At 39.9% G+C, this 17638-nt stretch overlaps 2 protein-coding genes across 2 annotated transcripts in view; one reads left to right on the forward strand and one right to left on the reverse strand.

Annotated features, from left to right (window-relative positions):
• Positions 1-17638, reverse strand: part of LOC110147854 (THO complex subunit 2) — a gene marked incomplete at its 3' end in the record, with an annotated part of 86364 nt that overhangs the window by 39683 nt on the left and 29043 nt on the right. Inside the window, exons 5-7 of the mRNA XM_020909621.2 lie at positions 17357-17427; positions 16370-16491; positions 15677-15810 (exon numbers count right to left, since the gene is read on the reverse strand). Coding sequence (XP_020765280.2) covers positions 15677-15810; positions 16370-16491; positions 17357-17427 — 327 coding nt within the window. The remainder of the gene's footprint in view (positions 1-15676; positions 15811-16369; positions 16492-17356; positions 17428-17638) is intronic.
• LOC110147853 (pleckstrin homology domain-containing family O member 1) lies at positions 6911-8563 on the forward strand. The gene has a single exon (XM_020909620.2). The coding sequence runs from the start codon at positions 7213-7215 to the stop codon at positions 8440-8442; it is 1230 nt and encodes a 409-aa protein (XP_020765279.2). The 5' UTR covers positions 6911-7212; the 3' UTR covers positions 8443-8563.

The raw sequence follows: 17638 nt of genomic DNA on the forward strand, positions 1-17638 counted from the left end.
CTATGCCACATTATCTCATCAGTTCTTGTTTACTCACACTAGTGAAAGAGATTCACATTTTTAATTCTTATCAAAATATGAAAATCAAACAATGTGTTTTACAAGTTAGACAACTTTCATGCAAAGCTATTTGGAATGTGGATAAACAAGTTTGAGGTTCAGGTTTGTGAAAGTAGAGCATCATTTTTAGAATCATATTTTAGTTTATCTTACATACACAACAGAGCTACAAAAAGTAATTGTACATTCATAGTTTTTGGCAGTAATTCTAAAGGAAATCAGGTACACTGCTGATATTAAAGATATGAGAATACCAAGAAGCTGGGGACAAAACACAAGCAAACAGAGAAGTAAGAAAACAATCTAGGTAGAGCAGGAAAGAGAAGGGAAAGAAGCACTTAATAGGAACTGATGGTTACTTACCCTTGCTAATCTCCTAGAGTAAGTTAAAAAGGCCAATAGACACGAATTTAATAAACATTCCTATCAGCCACCCTACTCTCAATACTATTATTACCTCTATTTGCATTCATCTTCGGCTGTTACTATAATTATATTATAGTTCAGTTAGATCATATGTGCATTTGAGAATGCAACCATTTACACATAATAATGCAAAATAAAAGAGACAAATCATTTAAATGATATAGTCAGAAAAAGATCTTGCTGTGATTTATGTCATAGTGTTCTGCCTATGTTTTCCTCTAAGGGTTTTATAGTGTCTGGCCTTTCATTCCCATTGGTGGGAATGTAAATTGGTATAGCCACAATGGAGAACAGTATAGAGGTTCCTTAAAAAATTAAAAACAAAACTATTAGGTTGGTGCAAAAGTAACTGTGGTTTTGCATTGTTGAACTTTGCCATTTGATATTGGAATGCATTCTTAAATAAATGTGGTTATGTTATATATCATTTTAATGTGCACATTTCTCACTTTATGTTTTTTGCTAATGACTTATTACTTGCTATTTATTTTATATTTATTTTAGACTAGGGAAATGATGTTAGACAAAAAGCAAATTGAGCAATTTTCTTATTTGAGTTCAAAATGGGTCGTAAAGCAGTGGAGACAACTCACAACATCAACAATGCATTTGGCCCAGGAACTGCTAACAAACATACAGTGCAGTGGTGGTTCAAGAAGTTTTGCAAAGGAGATGAGAGCCTTGAAGATGAGGAGCACAGTGGCTGGCCATTGGAAGTTGACAACAACCAACTGAGAAGATCATCAAAGCTGATTCTCTTACAACTATGTGAGAAGTTGCCCAAGAACTCAACGTCGACCATTCTGTGGTCATTTGGCATTTGAAACAAATTGGAAAGGTGAAAAAGCTTGATAAGTGGGTGACTCATGAGCTGACTGCAAATCAAAAAAGTCATCATTTTGAAGTGTCATCTTCTCTTATTCTATGCAACAACAACAAACCATTTCTCGATTGGATTGTGACATGTGCAACAAAAAGTGGATTTTATACAACAACCAGCGATGACCAGCTCAGTGACTGGACTAAGAAGCTCCAAAGCACTTCCAAAAGCCAAACTTGCACCAAAAAAGGTCATGGTCACTGTTTGGTGGTCTGCTGCCGGTCTGATCCACTACAGCTTTCTGAATCCCAGTGAAACCATTACATCTGAGAAGTATGCCCAGCAAATCAATGAGATGCACAGAAAACTGTAACACCTGCAGCCATCGATGGTCAACAGAAAGGGCCGAATTCTTCTCCACGACAACACCCAACTGCATAGCACACAACCAATGCTTCATAAATTGAACGAATTGGGCTGCGAAGTTTTGCCTCATCCGCCATATTCACCTGACCTCTCGCCAACCAACTACCACTTCTTCAAGCATCTTGACAACTTTTTGCAGGGAAAATGCTTCCACAACCAGCAGGAGGCAGAAAATGCTTTCCAAAAGTTCACTGAATCCTGAAGCACAGATTTATGCTACAGGAATAAACAAACTTATTTCTCATTGGCAAAACTATGTTGACTGTAATGGTTCCTATTTTGATTAATAAAGATGTGTTTGAGTCTAGTTATAATGATTTAAAATTCAGGGTCCAAAACCGCAATTACTTTTTCACCAACCTAATACCATATGACCCAGCAATCCCATCCTGGGCATATACCTGGAGAAAACCATAATTCAAAAAAATGCATGCATCCCAATGTTCACTGAAGCACTATTTACAACAGCCAGGACATGGAAGCAACCTAAATGTCCATCAACAGATGAATGGATAAAGATGTGGTACATATATACAATGGAATATTACTCAGCCATAAAAAGGAATGAAATTGTGCCATTTGCAGAGACATGGATGGACCTAGAGACTGTCATACAGAGTGAAGTAAGTCAGAAAGAGAAAAACAAATATCGCATATATCACTTATATGTGGAATCAAGAAAAATGGTACAGATGAACTTGTTTACAAAGCAGAAATAGAGACACAGATGCAGAGATCAAACATATGGACACCAAGGGGGAAGGGTGAAGTGGGATGAACTGGGAGATGGGGACTGACATATACAGACCACTATGTATAAAATAGATAACTAATGAGAACCTACTGTATAGCACAGGGAACTCTACCTCAATGCTCTGTGATGACCTAAACGAGAAGGAAATCCAAAAAAGAGGGGCTATATGCACATGTAGAGTTGATTCACTTTGCTGCACAGTAGAAACCAACACAACATTGTAAAACAACTATAATAACAATTAAACTTTCAAAATTAATTTAAAAAATAAATGATATAGTCAACTTCATCCACCATTCATCTCAAAATAATATATGCTGATGACCCAGGATGAGCACATCACTCAGCTGTTCCCTCAGTTTATATCAGTTCCCTTATGCCTTGTGCACCAAGCTGAATGAATTCTAGAATTTTTAATTACAGATTGTTCATTAGGCATAGCCCCTAAATGCAAGCTAACCACTTCATCTGGGGTAAGCAAATAAGCACTGATTTATTCTAATGCTGGAGCAAAAAAGAACAGTGTCAACTGAGGAAGAGATGTTGGGTCTAACCACTGTACCTTATGGATGACTTACAGGATTTTTCAAAGAAAATTCTTATATAATCTATTAATGATTTCTCTATTAAAAGAGTTACTTCTATTATCTCCACACTTAAGTATATTAAATGCTATAAAGCTAATTGCAGTATTAATTGCTATAAAGTCTAATTTGCAGTATCTTAGCCATCACTTAGAAAACCAAACCCTCCAAATTTAAGTATTTCTTTCCTCCTTTTATAAAACCAAAGCTTAGAATACATTTTTCTTCCACTTCTCATACTAAGGAAAGAAAGGACCAATACAATGATCATCTTACAGAAAGAGCTCAACTTTCATAAATTCTCCAGAGATGTTTACCTAAAGCTCTGGGAAGAAAACTTCTGAATATTTTTGCCTTTCCTTGCACCCTCGAAAAGTATGGCTGATAAATGTACATCTTTGCATGAAATGTTCCTTGGTATCTCTAATTTTCTTGAAGAGATCTCTAGTCTTTCCCATTCTGTTGTTTTCCTCTATTTCTTTGCACTGATCACTGAGAAAGGCTTTCTTATCTCTCCTTGCTATTCTTTGGAACTCTGCATTCAAATGGGAATATCTTTCCTTTTCTCCTTTGCTTTTCGCTTCTCTTCTTTTCACAGCTATTTGTAAGGCCTCCTCAGACAACCATTTTGCCTTTTTGCATTTCTTTTCCATGGGGATGGTCTTGATCCCTGTCTCCTGTACAATGTCACGAACCTCTGTCCATAGTTCATCAGGCACTCTGTCTATCAGATCTAGTCCCTTAAATCTATTTCTCACTTCCACTGTATAATCATAAGGGATTTGATTTAGGTCATACCTGAATGGTCTAGTTGTTTTCCCTACTTTCTTCACTTTAAGTCTGAATTTGGCAATAAAGAGTTCATGGTCTGAGACACAGTCAGCTCCCGGTCTTATTTTTGCTGACTATGTAGAGCTTCTCCATCTTTGGCAGCAAAGAATATAATCAATCTGATTTCGGTGTTGACCATCTGGTGATGTTCATGTGTAGAGTCTTCTCTTATGTTGTTGGAAGAGGGTGTTTGCTATGACCAGTGTGTTCTCTTGGCAAAACTCTATTAGCCTTTGCCCTGCTTCATTCTGTACTCCAAGGCCAAATTTGCCTGTTACTCCAGGTGTTTCTTGACTTCCTACTTTTGCATTCCAGTCCCCTATAATGAAAAGGACATCTTTTTTGGGTGTTAGTTCTAAAAGGTCTTGTAGGTCTTCATAGAACCGTTCAGCTTCTTCAGCGTTACTGGTTGGGGCATAGGCTTGGATTACCGTGATATTGAATGTTGAATTAGAGATACCAAGGGAACATTTCATGCAAAGATGGGTTCAATAAAGGACAGAAATGGTATGGACCTAACAGAAGCAGAAGATATTAAGAAGAGGTGGCAAGAATACACAGAAGAACTGTACAAAAAAGATCTTAATGACCCAGATAATCACAATAGTGTGATCACTCACCTAGAGCCAGACATCCTGGAATGTGAAGTCAAGTGGGCCTTAGAAAGCATCACTATGAACAAAGCTAGTGGAGGTGATGGAATTCCAGTTGAGCTATTTCAAATCCTGAAAGATGACACTGTGAAAGTGCTGCACTCAATATGCCAGCAAATTTGGAAAACTCAGCAGTGGCCACAGGACTGGAAAAGGTCAGTTTTCATTCCAATCCCAAAGAAAAGCAATGCCAAAGAATGCTCAAACTACCACACAATTGCACTCATCTCACACGCTAGTAAAGTAATGCTCAAAATTCTCCAAGCCAGGCTTCAGCAATATGTGAACCATGAACTTCCAGATGTTCAAGCTAGATTTAGAAAAGGCAGAGGAACCAGAGATCAAATGGCCAACATCTGCTGGATCATTGAAAAAGCAAGAGTTCCAGAAAAACATGTCTATTTCTGCTTTATTGACTATGCCAAAGTCTTTGTGTGGATCACAATAAACTGTGGAAAATTCTGAAAGAGATGGGAATACCAGACCACCTGACCTGCCTCTTGAGAAACCTGTATGCAGGTCAGGAAGCAACAGTTAGAACTGGACATGGACCAACAGACTGGTTCCAAATAGGAAAAGGAGTATGTCAAGGCTGTATATTGTCATCCTGCTTATTTAACTTACATGCAGAGTACATCATGAGAAACGCTGGGCTAGAGGAAGCACAAGCTGGAATCAAGATTGCTGGGAGAAGTATCAATAACCTCAGATATGCAGATGACACCACCCTTATGGCAGAAAAGTGAAGAGGAACTAAAAACCCTCTTGATGAAAGTGAAAGAGGAGAGTGAAAAAGTTGGCTTAAAGCTCAACATTCAGAAAACTAAGATCATGGCATCTGGTCCCATCACTTCATGGCAAATAGATGGGGAAACAGTGGAAACAGTGGCTGACTTTATTTTTTGGGGGGCTCCAAAATCACTGCAGATGGTGATTGCAGTCATGAAATTAAAAGACGCTTACTCCTTGGAAGGAAAGTTATGACCAACCTAGACAGCATATTAAAAAGCAGAGACATTACTTTGCCAACAAAGGTCTGTCTAGTCAAGGCTATGGTTTTTCCAGTGGTCATGTATGGATGTGAGAGTTGGACCATAAAGAAAGCTGAGCGCCAAAGAATTGATGCTTTTGAACTGTGGTGTTGGAGAAGACTCTTGAGAGTCCCTTGGACTGCAAGGAGATTCAACCAGTCCATCCTAAAGGAGATCAGTCCTAAGTGTTCATTGGAAGGACTGATGCTGAAGCTGAAACTCCAGTACTTTGGCCACCTCATGTGAAGAGCTGACTCACTGGAAAAGACCCTGATGCTGGGAGGAATGGGGGCAGGAGGAGAAGGGGACGACAGAGGATGAGATGGCTGGATGGCATCACTGACTCAATGGACATGAGTTTGAGTAAACTCCGGGAGTTGGTGATGGACAGGGAGGCCTGGCGTGCTGCAATTCATGGGGTCGCAAAGAGTTGGACACGACTGAGCGACTGAACTGAACTGATGAATGTACAAGTGACTCCAAAATAGCAACTGGAATTTTTAAATGCTGCTGGTGGAAATATACAAGGTAAAATAGTATGACTACTTTATAAAATCAGCAGCTTCCTTAAAAGTTAAACTTAACACCTACCATATGACCCAGCCATTTCATTCCTAGGTTTTACCTCAAGAGAAAAAATGTCTATGTCCATATAAAGACCTATACACAAATATTCACAGCAGCTTTATTTATAATAGGATACTCTCAAATATCCATCAACAAGTGAATGGATAAAATGTAGTACATATAACTGTAAATATACAGTGGAATACCACTTAACAATAACAAGAACGACTAATACAAGCAACGACATGGATAAATTACAAAATAATTATGCTAAATTAAATAAGTCAGACCCAAAAACTGTTCACTGTATGATTTCACTTATAAAAGAATTATAGAAAATGTAAACTAATCTCTAGTTTAGAAAGCAGATCACTGAACTTTCCTGGTGGTCCAGTGGTTAAGAAGGACCTGCCAAGGCAGGAGACATGCCCTGCTCCAGAAAGATTCTACATGCCATGGGCTAACTAAGCCCATGCACCACAACTACTGAGCCCATGCTCTGGAGCCCACAAGCCACAACTACTAACGCCTGCATGCCCTAGAGCCTGTGCTCGGCAACAAGGGAAGCCACTGCAATGAGAAGCCTGCACAATGCAACTGGAGTAGCCCCTGCTCACCACAACTAGAGAAAACCCATGTTCAACAATGAAGACCAAGTACAGACAAAATATTTTTAAAACTTTACAAATTAAACAACAATGTGGTGGATGGAGCTGCGGGGCGCGGGCTGGGCCGCCCACATCGCGCCGGGCCGGGGCAGCGGCCGGGCCGGGCCGGGCTGGCGGGCGGCGGGGGCGCGCTCGGGGGACCGGGCCGCGTGGGCGCCGGGATGGAGGGCGCCGAGGGGCGGGGAGCAGGCGTGCGTGTGTGTGCGAGCGCGAGGGAGGCCGGCCTTTAGTGTAACCGGAGCTACAAAGAAGGGGAGAGTCCGGGAGAGGGAGGGAGGAGCGGCGGCGGCGCCGGGGGCCTCTGCGCACCCTCCCCGTGGGCAGCAGCCCCCTCGCAGCGGCCTCGGCCCCCGACGCGGGGCCGCCCCTCGGCGCCCGCCCGGCAGCCCGGAATGATGAAGAAGAACAATTCCACCAAGAGGGGGCCTCAGGATGGAAACCATCAGTGTGCACCGCCTGAGAAGGTCGGCTGGGTCCGGAAATTCTGCGGGAAAGGGATTTTCAGGGAGATTTGGAAAAACCGCTACGTGGTGCTGAAAGGGGACCAGCTCTACATCTCTGAAAAGGAGGTAAAAGATGAGAAAAACATTCAAGAGGTGTTTGACCTGAGTGACTATGAGAAGTGTGAAGAGCTCCGGAAATCCAAGAGCAGGAGCAAGAAGAATCATAGCAAGTTCACTCTTGCCCACTCCAAACAGCCCGGGAACACGGCACCTAACCTGATCTTCCTGGCAGTGAGTCCGGAAGAGAAGGAATCATGGATCAATGCCCTCAACTCCGCCATCACCCGAGCCAAGAACCGCGTCTTGGATGAGGTCACCGTTGAGGAGGACAGCTATCTCGCCCACCCTACTAGAGACAGGGCAAAAATCCAGCACTCCCGCCGCCCTCCGACTCGGGGACACCTAATGGCTGTGGCTTCAACCTCTACCTCGGATGGGATGCTGACCTTGGACCTGATCCAGGAGGAAGACCCTTCCCCTGAGGAGCCAACCTCCTGTGCTGAGAGCTTCCGGGTCGACCTGGATAAGTCTGTGGCCCAGCTCGCAGGCAGCCGGCGGAGAGCAGACTCGGATCGTGTCCAGCCCTCCTCGGACCGGGCAGGTGGCCTTCCCCGACTCTGGGAAAAGCCAGACAAAGGGGCCACCTACACCCCACAGGCACCCAAGAAGTTGACCGCCACAGAAAAAAGCCGTTGTGCCTCCCTGGAGGAGATCTTGTCTCAGCGGGACACTGCACCAGCCCACACCCTCCAACGACGGGCCGAGGACCCCCCAACCCCCATCCCACCCCACCCGGGGCAGCTGTCCCGGATCCAGGACCTGGTAGCCAGGAAACTGGAGAAGACTCAGGAGCTGCTGGCAGAGGTTCAGGGACTGGGAGACGGGAAGCGAAAGGCCAAGGACCCCCCTCGGTCTCCTCCCGATTCTGAGTCAGAGCAGCTGCTGCTGGAGACGGAGCGGCTGCTGGGAGAGGCATCATCCAATTGGAGCCAGGCGAAGAGGGTGCTGCAGGAGGTCAGGGAGCTGAGGGACCTGTACAGACAGATGGACCTGCAGACCCCCGACTCCCACCTCAGACAGACCACCCAGCACAGTCAGTACCGGAAGAGCCTGATGTGAAGGCCAGTGCCAGAGTCTGGAACTCGGGGTGGACAGATTCTTATCTCCAAGTGTTGCAGGATAAAAGCTTTTTTATTTACCTCAGTCAAAAAAGAAAACCAAAAAAAAAAAAAAAAAACAATGCAACAGCATTATAGAAAAGAAAGAAAGCAGATCATTGATTATCCCGGGAGGAAATAGGGAGTAAGGAGGAATGAAATACAAAGGAACAAGAGGAAATTTGGAGGGTGGGTGATAGAAAAGTGCATTATCTAGATTGTGGAGATGTTTTCACAGGTGTGTATATATGTGTTAAAATTCAAGCTGTACACTTTAAATACGCACATTTTATTGTATGTCAATTATGCCCAGATGGGCTTCCCTGGTGGCTCAGACGGTAAAGAATCTGCCTGCAATGCAGGAGACCCGGGTTCGATCCCTGGTCAGGAAGATTCCCTGGAGAAGGGAATGGCTACCCACTCCAGTATTCTTGCCTAGAGAATCCCATGGACAGAGGAGCCTGGCAGGCTACAAGTCCATGGGGTCCCAAAGAGTCAGACACAACTGAGTGACTAACACTTTATGCCTAGATAAAGTTGAAAAAAAAAAAAAAAGCCTTCAAACTGCTATAACACTAATAATAGAGTATGGAAGTAGGATCTAGCAAACTTTCCAACCTTATAACTACTCCTACATCTACTAAATATAAAAATTCACTTAACTAAATAAAAATGAACAATGCCCTATTCTATCAGAGAACAAAAGATACACTGAATATACTTTAGAAAAAATTGTTAGCTTGTAACTATCCATTTAAGCTACAGTCCACAAAACTTGTGTCTAAGAACTAGAACAGCAACATATTACATGGAAACGTTGTGTTTCATTCACACTGCTTTACAGTTTATATTTTCAATGTGTTGCAAAATGAACCATTGATACATTATGTTTTGTTTAACAATATTATTCCACAAAGGTTATTTTACAGTGATCTGTAATGTCAACCAATTTCTTTCTAGAGGCAATTTAAGGTTGTAACCTAGACCAACAGGATACAACATTTATTTATAGCAGATGACTGTTTGCATCTCTTACCAAAAAAACCTGGCTTATGAGTTTTCTATTTCTCTCTCAGGTGCCATAAGTTAGGCCAATCAATTGGAATGACCTATGCTACATAATGGGCTTTCCCGGTGGCTCAGACGGTAAAGAATCTGCCTGCAATGCAGAGACAGGGGTTCGATCCTTGGGTTGGGAAGATGCCCTGGAGAAGGAAATGGCTACTCACTCCAGTATTCTTGCCTGGAGAATCCCATGGACAGAAGAGCCTGGCAGGCTACAGTCCATGGGGTCACAAGAGTCAGACACGACCAAGTGACTAACACACATATGCTATATAACAAAAAAAAGAAACCAAATGAAATTTAAAAAATCATTTTTTAAATGGTAGAGATTTGCTAAATAACAGTTAAACTAATTCATGTACAATTAATATTTTAGTAACAATAAGTAAGCTTAAAATATACAAAATATTTTTTTTCTAATGGCAGTTGTGGTAGAACAGGCAATCTTGTGCTCAAACATCTTAAAAAGGCTTTTATCCAGCCCAAGCATTGATAGTCATGTCATCCTGATTAAGAGAATAAGCCTACCCCCTACCTCTACATCAGCTACATTAAGCAATACACACACACACACACACACACACACACATGCTTTTTCAGGAACAAACAAGGAACCATATGGAAAGTAACATTTTTAAATGGTAGACCTGTAATGGCCATGGATTCATTCCTTCATTTAAAGAAACATTAAGTAACTACCCACTATGTACCAAATGCTTGTGATAGAGATTAATAAAATGCCTTCCCTACCCATAATGAAAGTTCACACCTTTTAGATGATACATCTTTGGAAAAAATGCAAGGAAAAGTAACTGAATGTTCCCCAAAGATGGGTAAGATGACCAGTATTAGAGCAACTAACCGCAATTAGAGGCAAAAACATGATTAAAGCGACAATGGTTCTTTTAGGGGTAGGTCAAATTGAGATTCTTAACAGAAATAAAAAGACCCAGATAACACTGTAAACACGACTGAGAGAGACATCCAGCCTATACATTTCTGACAATAAAACAGAATGATAGCTTCAATTATCATGTTCCTGACAGAATAAACCTTATAAGACAAAGAAAAACCATGTTCTGAACAAAAGGACATGACATAGCTCTGGCATGTAAACTTATTTAGAAGCAGGCTAAGCCATGGTCTGAATGTTTTTTGTACTTCCAAAATTCATGTTGAAATTCTACTGCCCAATGAAATGGTATTAGGAGGTAGGCTCTTCGAGATGAGTAGGTCATAAAAGCATAGTCTCATGAATCAGAGTAATGCCCTTAGAAAAGAGAGCTCCCTTGCCCCTTTTACCACATGAGGATACAACAGTAAGTTAGCAGTCTGCAACCCATAAGAGGGCTGTCATGAGAACCCAACCATGCTGGCACCCTGATCTTGGGCTTCCAGCCCCCAAAACTGTAAGAAATACATTTCTGTTTTTATAAGCCCCACAGTCTGTGAGATTTTGTTACAGAAACCTGAATGGACTAAAAACAGGCTAATGAAAACTTATGCTAGACTATTTCTAAGAAATAGTATTTGCAAAAAACTGCACATTTCAAGGCAAGAACCAAAGAAGCAAGATGCAGAGCAATACATCCAACAAGATAAAAGTATAATAGTTTAAAAAAAAACTATACTTAAGAACACCAATTGCTGTCTTCTTTTTCATAGTAGAGATAAATGACTTCTTTGTAATTCATGTATAGTAAATAAACACCAATAAAGCAAAGCCTTAGGTAAAGGAAGTAGTCAACTGGTTTCCACTTCCAAGGGACAGGAGGGTATTGATACAATAAGAAGCTTCAAGGCTGAATGGCTCTTATATCCAAACTGATCTAAAGACAGAATACTAAGTACATTCAAGACAATGTACTCAAAGGGGTTAAATGTCCCACAATCTGCCAAAGAATAAAATCATTTGACTTGGGGTTTTGTTTTTAATGTTTCTCTGGTCACTTAACAAGCAACTAAGAGGACTTATGAGACTGGAGGAGAGATTCTCACCCCACCCTTCCCACCTCCAATCAGATTTACAACCTTGGACACCAGGTGACAAATGAAGGTCCTGAGGTTTGGCGAAGAGGGCTCTGATTCTGCATGAGAAGGAAAGGATCAGAGAGTGAAAGGATCAGAGAGTCAAAGCCAAAAAGATCCTGGGCCACTAAACCCCAAACCAGCAAGAATCATTTTCAGTCTCCAAAACTAAACTCAAGCTAGCTCCATGACTAATTTTTAGCCATAACTCAATTGACAGCAGTGATCAGCATACCACACCCTATGGATCAAACCCATTCGATTTTTGTACGTGAAGTTGTGCTGTCACAGACACTCCTTTATTTACATATTGTTCACAGCTGATCTCACACTACAATGGCAAAATTGAGTAGCTGCAACAAAAAACACACGGCCCACAAAGGAAAAAAATATTTACCATCTCATCCTTTACAGAAAAGGTTTGCTGACCACTAATTTAGAAGAAAGGAAAGGAAAGAATACCTACTAGCTATTACTTTTTCTGAAGGGCATACAGAAGAATAGACAGCTTATAGTTTAGTTCAGCAATCAAAGGAGTATCTCTGGGAGTTTCTCAGCAGTCCAGTGGTTAGGACTCAGCACCTTCACTGCTAAGGGCCCAGGTTGAATGCCTGGTAGGGAAAAGATCCCACAAGCCGCTCGGCATAGCCAAAAAACAAAGAGTCCATCTCTGATATTCTTTCCCCTAATTTCTAAAATATGCTTTTTGCCATCTTGATGTGGTGATCATCTGTGAAGCATCTATGACACGGCAGCTCAAGAGCCTAATAATCACTATACATTACTATTAAGTTTCTCAAACTTACTGTCAGACTTGAGGTTGCAACCACCAGATAGACTCATAATTATTCCTATTCCTTGCTTGCTTGCAGTAAACAGCCCAAGGCTATCTGACAGAATATAAATACTGTTTTTCATATTTAGGACATAAAATTTTGATGTGCCAGAATCTTTGAGGGAGCAAATGACTACCTGTTAATTATAGAATAAATAAGGATTTCTCCTGATCAGACCAAGTACTCTGAAATGTAAGTGTATCTAAAATGCAAGCCTCCCAAACCAGATACCAGTTCTGTCAGTGGCTGGTGAAGGAGATCAGACCTGAGATAGCTTAGGTATTATCTATCTAGATTGCTCCTAGAGAGAAAACAATGGGAATAAACAAGAGGAAACTCATCCAAAGATGTCAAGAAAAGCAGGATGCTACGTTAGTGAATTCGTCTGGCCAGAAGAGACAAGGACTACCTAGAGTCTGCCCTGAGGAGGAATCCGGTAAATTCTAACACTGCAAGAGTGAGTACTCAGTCTTAACTTCAACTATGAAAAATTTCTTTCTCAGACAATGGGGGAGGAGAGGAATCAGCTAGCCAAAGAGAAACAAACACTGAGCCAGGGAAATGAACTTTCTCAAATCCTCCATGTTGGGAGAAAGATGCTAAGAATCAGTATAAACTATCCTAGAAAGGGGGAAACATTCATTTGTTTTTCAACAGTATTTATTCAGCACCTATGTACCAGGCACTTAGGTTAGAGGTACTAAACAAAACAGATAAAAACCCTCATTCTCATGGAACTTACTTACATTCCAGTGGGGGTGTGGCATAAAATACAGTGCATATTATATGGTGCCAAATGCTCAGAAGAAATATAGTGAACAATAGGGAGTGTTGGGGTTGGGGGTGGGTTAGCCAAAGAAGTCTACACTGCAGAGGTGGCATTTGAGTGCTTCTGGGCTATCGTGCTTTGTAGTACACCTGACAGACTAGAATATAGGGTTAGCCCAAGAAATCAAATTCTTTAAACTCATGGAATATCCATGTGAGTCATGAGCTTACAGCTGTGATTGCCACACTGTTCTTCAGATACAGTAACATAGCCTGTTCTCTATGGGGACAAAGTTCAAGAAAAGAAAGTACATAGTGTATGTTTTTCTAAGTTAGATAAGAGCATACAAAATCCCTCTCTGAAATGTTCCCAAAATAATAAAGAACTAATAAAGTGTAAACTCACAAGGACAAAAAATAGAAGGAACAAGGACAGACAAGAGATATCAACAAACAAGCAGATAAAGTTTTTAAAACTGTGAAGACCTCATAGAGCACAGAACTTTTATGCAGGGAATACCATTTTGACAGTACATGGCAGAATACAAGGAAAGACAAACCTACAGCAAGGTAGTACTGACAAACATCTCAAACTAGATCAAAATGCTGCAGGAAAAATGTAGAGCCTACCCTGCAAAGAACAGAAAGGAAACTCTACAGGTGATTTTTTTTTAATGGGTCACTGCCACACAGTTTAAGCAAGCAAGAGCCCTGCAGCCCTAGGGGATTGCCAGTCTTGGTGTTAAATTGACAATGGAAGTAACAAAGAGACTTAATCAGCTGCAGAATAAAACTTACTTCAAAGAAAAGGGCAAATTTAAACTAAAAGCTCCCTACCTCTATAGCAGTTGGTCACCAAAAGCCTAAGTTAAAAGCAAAGATAACTGCAGTAAATCTAGTTTTATCTGGGTCCCCACTGGAGAAAGGAGGAAAGGACTAGGATACCTCCTCTCTCTTAATCATACATAAATTTCAAAACCGCAGAAAATAACTGAGAATTGAGCATAAGCATCCTGTAAATCCTCTGGAGAAGGGAATGACAACCCACTCCAGTATTCTTGCCTGGAGAATCCCATGGACAGAGGAGCCTGGTGGGCTACAGTCCATGGGGCCACAAAGAGTCAGACATAACTGAGTGACTGAGTGGACACATCCTCTAATAAAATATAACCAGTGGAGGACTTCCCTGGTGATCCAATGGTTAAGAATCTACCTGCCAATGCAGGGGGCATGGGTTCAATCCCTGGTCCAGGAGGATTCCACCTGCCACGCGGCAACTAGGCCTGTGCACCACAACTACTGAACCCACCTGTCCAGGAGCCTGTGCTCTTCAACAACAGAAGCCACTGCAGTGGGGGGCCCATGCACCGCAACTAGAGAAAGTCCCATGCAGAACAACAAAGACTTAGCACAGCCAAAAATAACAAATAAATAACATAAATGAAATTTTATATATATATGTATATACACACACACACACACACATATATATAAAACTAGTGAAGCAGAAAATATGACTTCTCCAACAGGTTTCAAAACTTAAGACATCCAAGTGTTGCAAAATCTTCCCTGAGATAGCATAACACCTTACAAATAGGAAAAATTCTTTCCATTCTTGAAAAATCAAAAGTACCTTATTTTTCTATCATTCATTCCTCCTTTCTATAGAAGCCAACTATTTCTTCCAAATGCTCAATATAAAGAACAACACTAGGACTTCCATGAAGGTCCAGTGCTTAATAATCTGCCATGCAGTGCAGGGGACGCGGGTTCAATCCCTGGTCAGGGAACTAAGATCCCAACATGCCACAGAGCAACTCAAACTGCATGCTGCAACTACTGAAGTCTGTGCACTCTGGAGCCCACACGCCGTAACTACTGAGCCTGCACACTCCAGAGTCCAAGCGCCCCAACACATGACCCAATGAAAACACCACATGCTGCAAATTAAGATCCAATGCAGTCAAATAAATTTAAAAAAAGAAAGAACAATGCTAAAGAAATTCTATTCAAAAGGTAGGGAAAATAATACTCTCCTCTTTGTTACACTTTACAACATGTGCTGCACTTCGACATGTGCTGCACTTTTAACAGATAAAATGTGTATCAAAGTTGCTTAGTATTTTTAAAATCAAGTTCAAAAGAACAGAACATCTCCACATTTCAAGAGTTCACCAAAGATTTTATAAAGTTTCACGTCTGCTTATTTTCTACCCTCCATAAAATTATTGGAAAATACCTAAAAAATTAAAGATAGAAATACTAGAAAGCAGAAACTAATATAAACACAAAGTTAAGAGTACCGAAAGGATTTCTTACAAATATCATGTCAAATTTTTTTCTGCTGATAATAACCTTAAAAGTACAAGCTGGACACTTCTCTCATTTCTTAATTTAAAAACAAAGATCTATAGAAAATGCACTAATTTTGTCTTTATGGATATTCTTCAACAGTCAAATTTATTCTTAGTGACACATACCATATAATGTACATCTTACCTATTAAAGATTTGATATTTTCTAAGATTAAATCACTAGTAATATTTCCAGATAAATCTTGCCCCAATTCAGCAATCAGCTTGGCATAACCTTCATTTTCTTCTCTTAACAAATTAAATTTTTGCTGCTTATAACTGAAATTAGATAAACATCATAAAAAAGATAAAATTAATTTCAATTAACAGGCCTGCATAAGATTAATGTATTCTTTTCATTGAATTTTCTTACTCTTATATAAAACCACCAAAAGAACAGTTGTTGAAAGTTTACCTCTTTTTATATCTTTTAGGATAGAAAATAACAGTGATTCATTAAGAGACATCCCAATATGAATTACACAGGGGAAACCAGCTACACAAGGAAATGATATTGCTAACATAACACTATCTCCATCATTGACAAGAATATACTCTAGAATAAAGCCATAGTTGTAAATTATTTTACTGGTAGTAATAAAAACATTGATTATTTTAACTTCTAATAAGGAAAAAAATGAACATTTGGTTTCACACAGGTAGAGTTCACTGCTGACTCAATAACCATAGGCCACTCTTAGAAAAAACACGAGACACACTCTAACAGCAAAAACAACAAAAGTCTTCAAAACACCTTTAAAAACTTCTGGTATTCAACATGGGAAGTAAAAAACACACACAGGCACTTGATCTACAACATAAAAATACATGTACTTACAAGAGTTTTGTCTTGATTTTAACTGACTTTTGATTGAATTGCTGTGACTGTTTGATAAGCCCTAACGATTCCAATGTTTCTGGATCCAAGCGTTCCTTTAGAACTGTGTCTGAAACTAAATACTGTATTAAAAAATATTAAAGGCCATTTATTCCTCAGCATTCCAACTATGCATCCACAAGCTTAAAACATATGCAAAATAATTTTCCCAAACAAGAATATTAAAATCACATATTATATATATATATATACACATCAACAACTTTATAAAAAGGCTTAGAACTTCAATTTAACAAAAATGATGACTCTCAAAGTATTGAAAAATACAGCATGTAGTTTTTTAAAACTTCACTAAAAATTATATGCACGCTCTCCATGGCCTACAAATGACAAGAACTACAGATGTAATTCTGATTAAAATTAAGTCTGATTAAAACTGAATTTTCTTTAAGATAATGCAGCACTTCAGCCTTCTTTGGTTTCTACTCTTTAAGTCAGATTCTAGTGCAGCAAAGACAAGGACATTCTTCCAGGTCTGAGTAATGCCATTCCTCCTTAGTTCTAAATTTATGAACATAAAATGGTTTACTAGACAATGATTATGACAAGTTCTAGAATTTTCTATTTTTAAACTACCTCCAGTCTTTTTCTCCTTGCCTAATACTTTATGAAAAATCATTCAGTTTAAAAGCTGTCCACATCATTTCTATTCATCTGATAGATGCTTACCTTTTCCTTAGTTAGAAACTTCCTAGGTCAGGAATATCACCAAAGGTTCTATATGCATAAATAGTTTGATACAGTAGCACGCCTATTTCATAGAAATAGCATGTCTAATTTTACAAAGCATTCCATTTCAAAACCCAAGTCTCACCTTATAATGAACAGTCAACTGAATGTCAATATCCTCCTCCATTAACATGATTAATTGTAATTACAATCATTCCATAAAAAATTGAGAAATGGAAAATATTTTTTAAAACTTACCAAACATGCTAATACCAATTGTGTAAAATAGTCTCTCTTGCTTTTTTCTTCTAAACAATTTGTCTCAATATCTACAATGATGAAGGAAAAAAAGATGAAAGTTTGATTGATTTTTCTAGACTACAGAACTATAACATACCTCACTTCTTTAAAACTAGCTAAATTTAAAATACCTCATTCTGAATTGGGGGGAAAAGTTTAAACTGTGATAAGCATAAGCTGTCCTTCATATGCATATGAATATTAGAATTAATTTCTCATGATACTGAAGATTGACCTTGT

This window comes from Odocoileus virginianus, unplaced genomic scaffold (genome assembly GCF_023699985.2).
Source record: "Odocoileus virginianus isolate 20LAN1187 ecotype Illinois unplaced genomic scaffold, Ovbor_1.2 Unplaced_Scaffold_2, whole genome shotgun sequence".
Classification (NCBI taxonomy): domain Eukaryota; kingdom Metazoa; phylum Chordata; class Mammalia; order Artiodactyla; family Cervidae; genus Odocoileus; species Odocoileus virginianus.

Coding starts and splice junctions, on each gene's coding strand:
- LOC110147853 (XM_020909620.2), top strand. CDS start 7,213: ATGATGAAGAAGAACAATTCCACCAAGAGGGGGCCTCAGGATGGAAAC.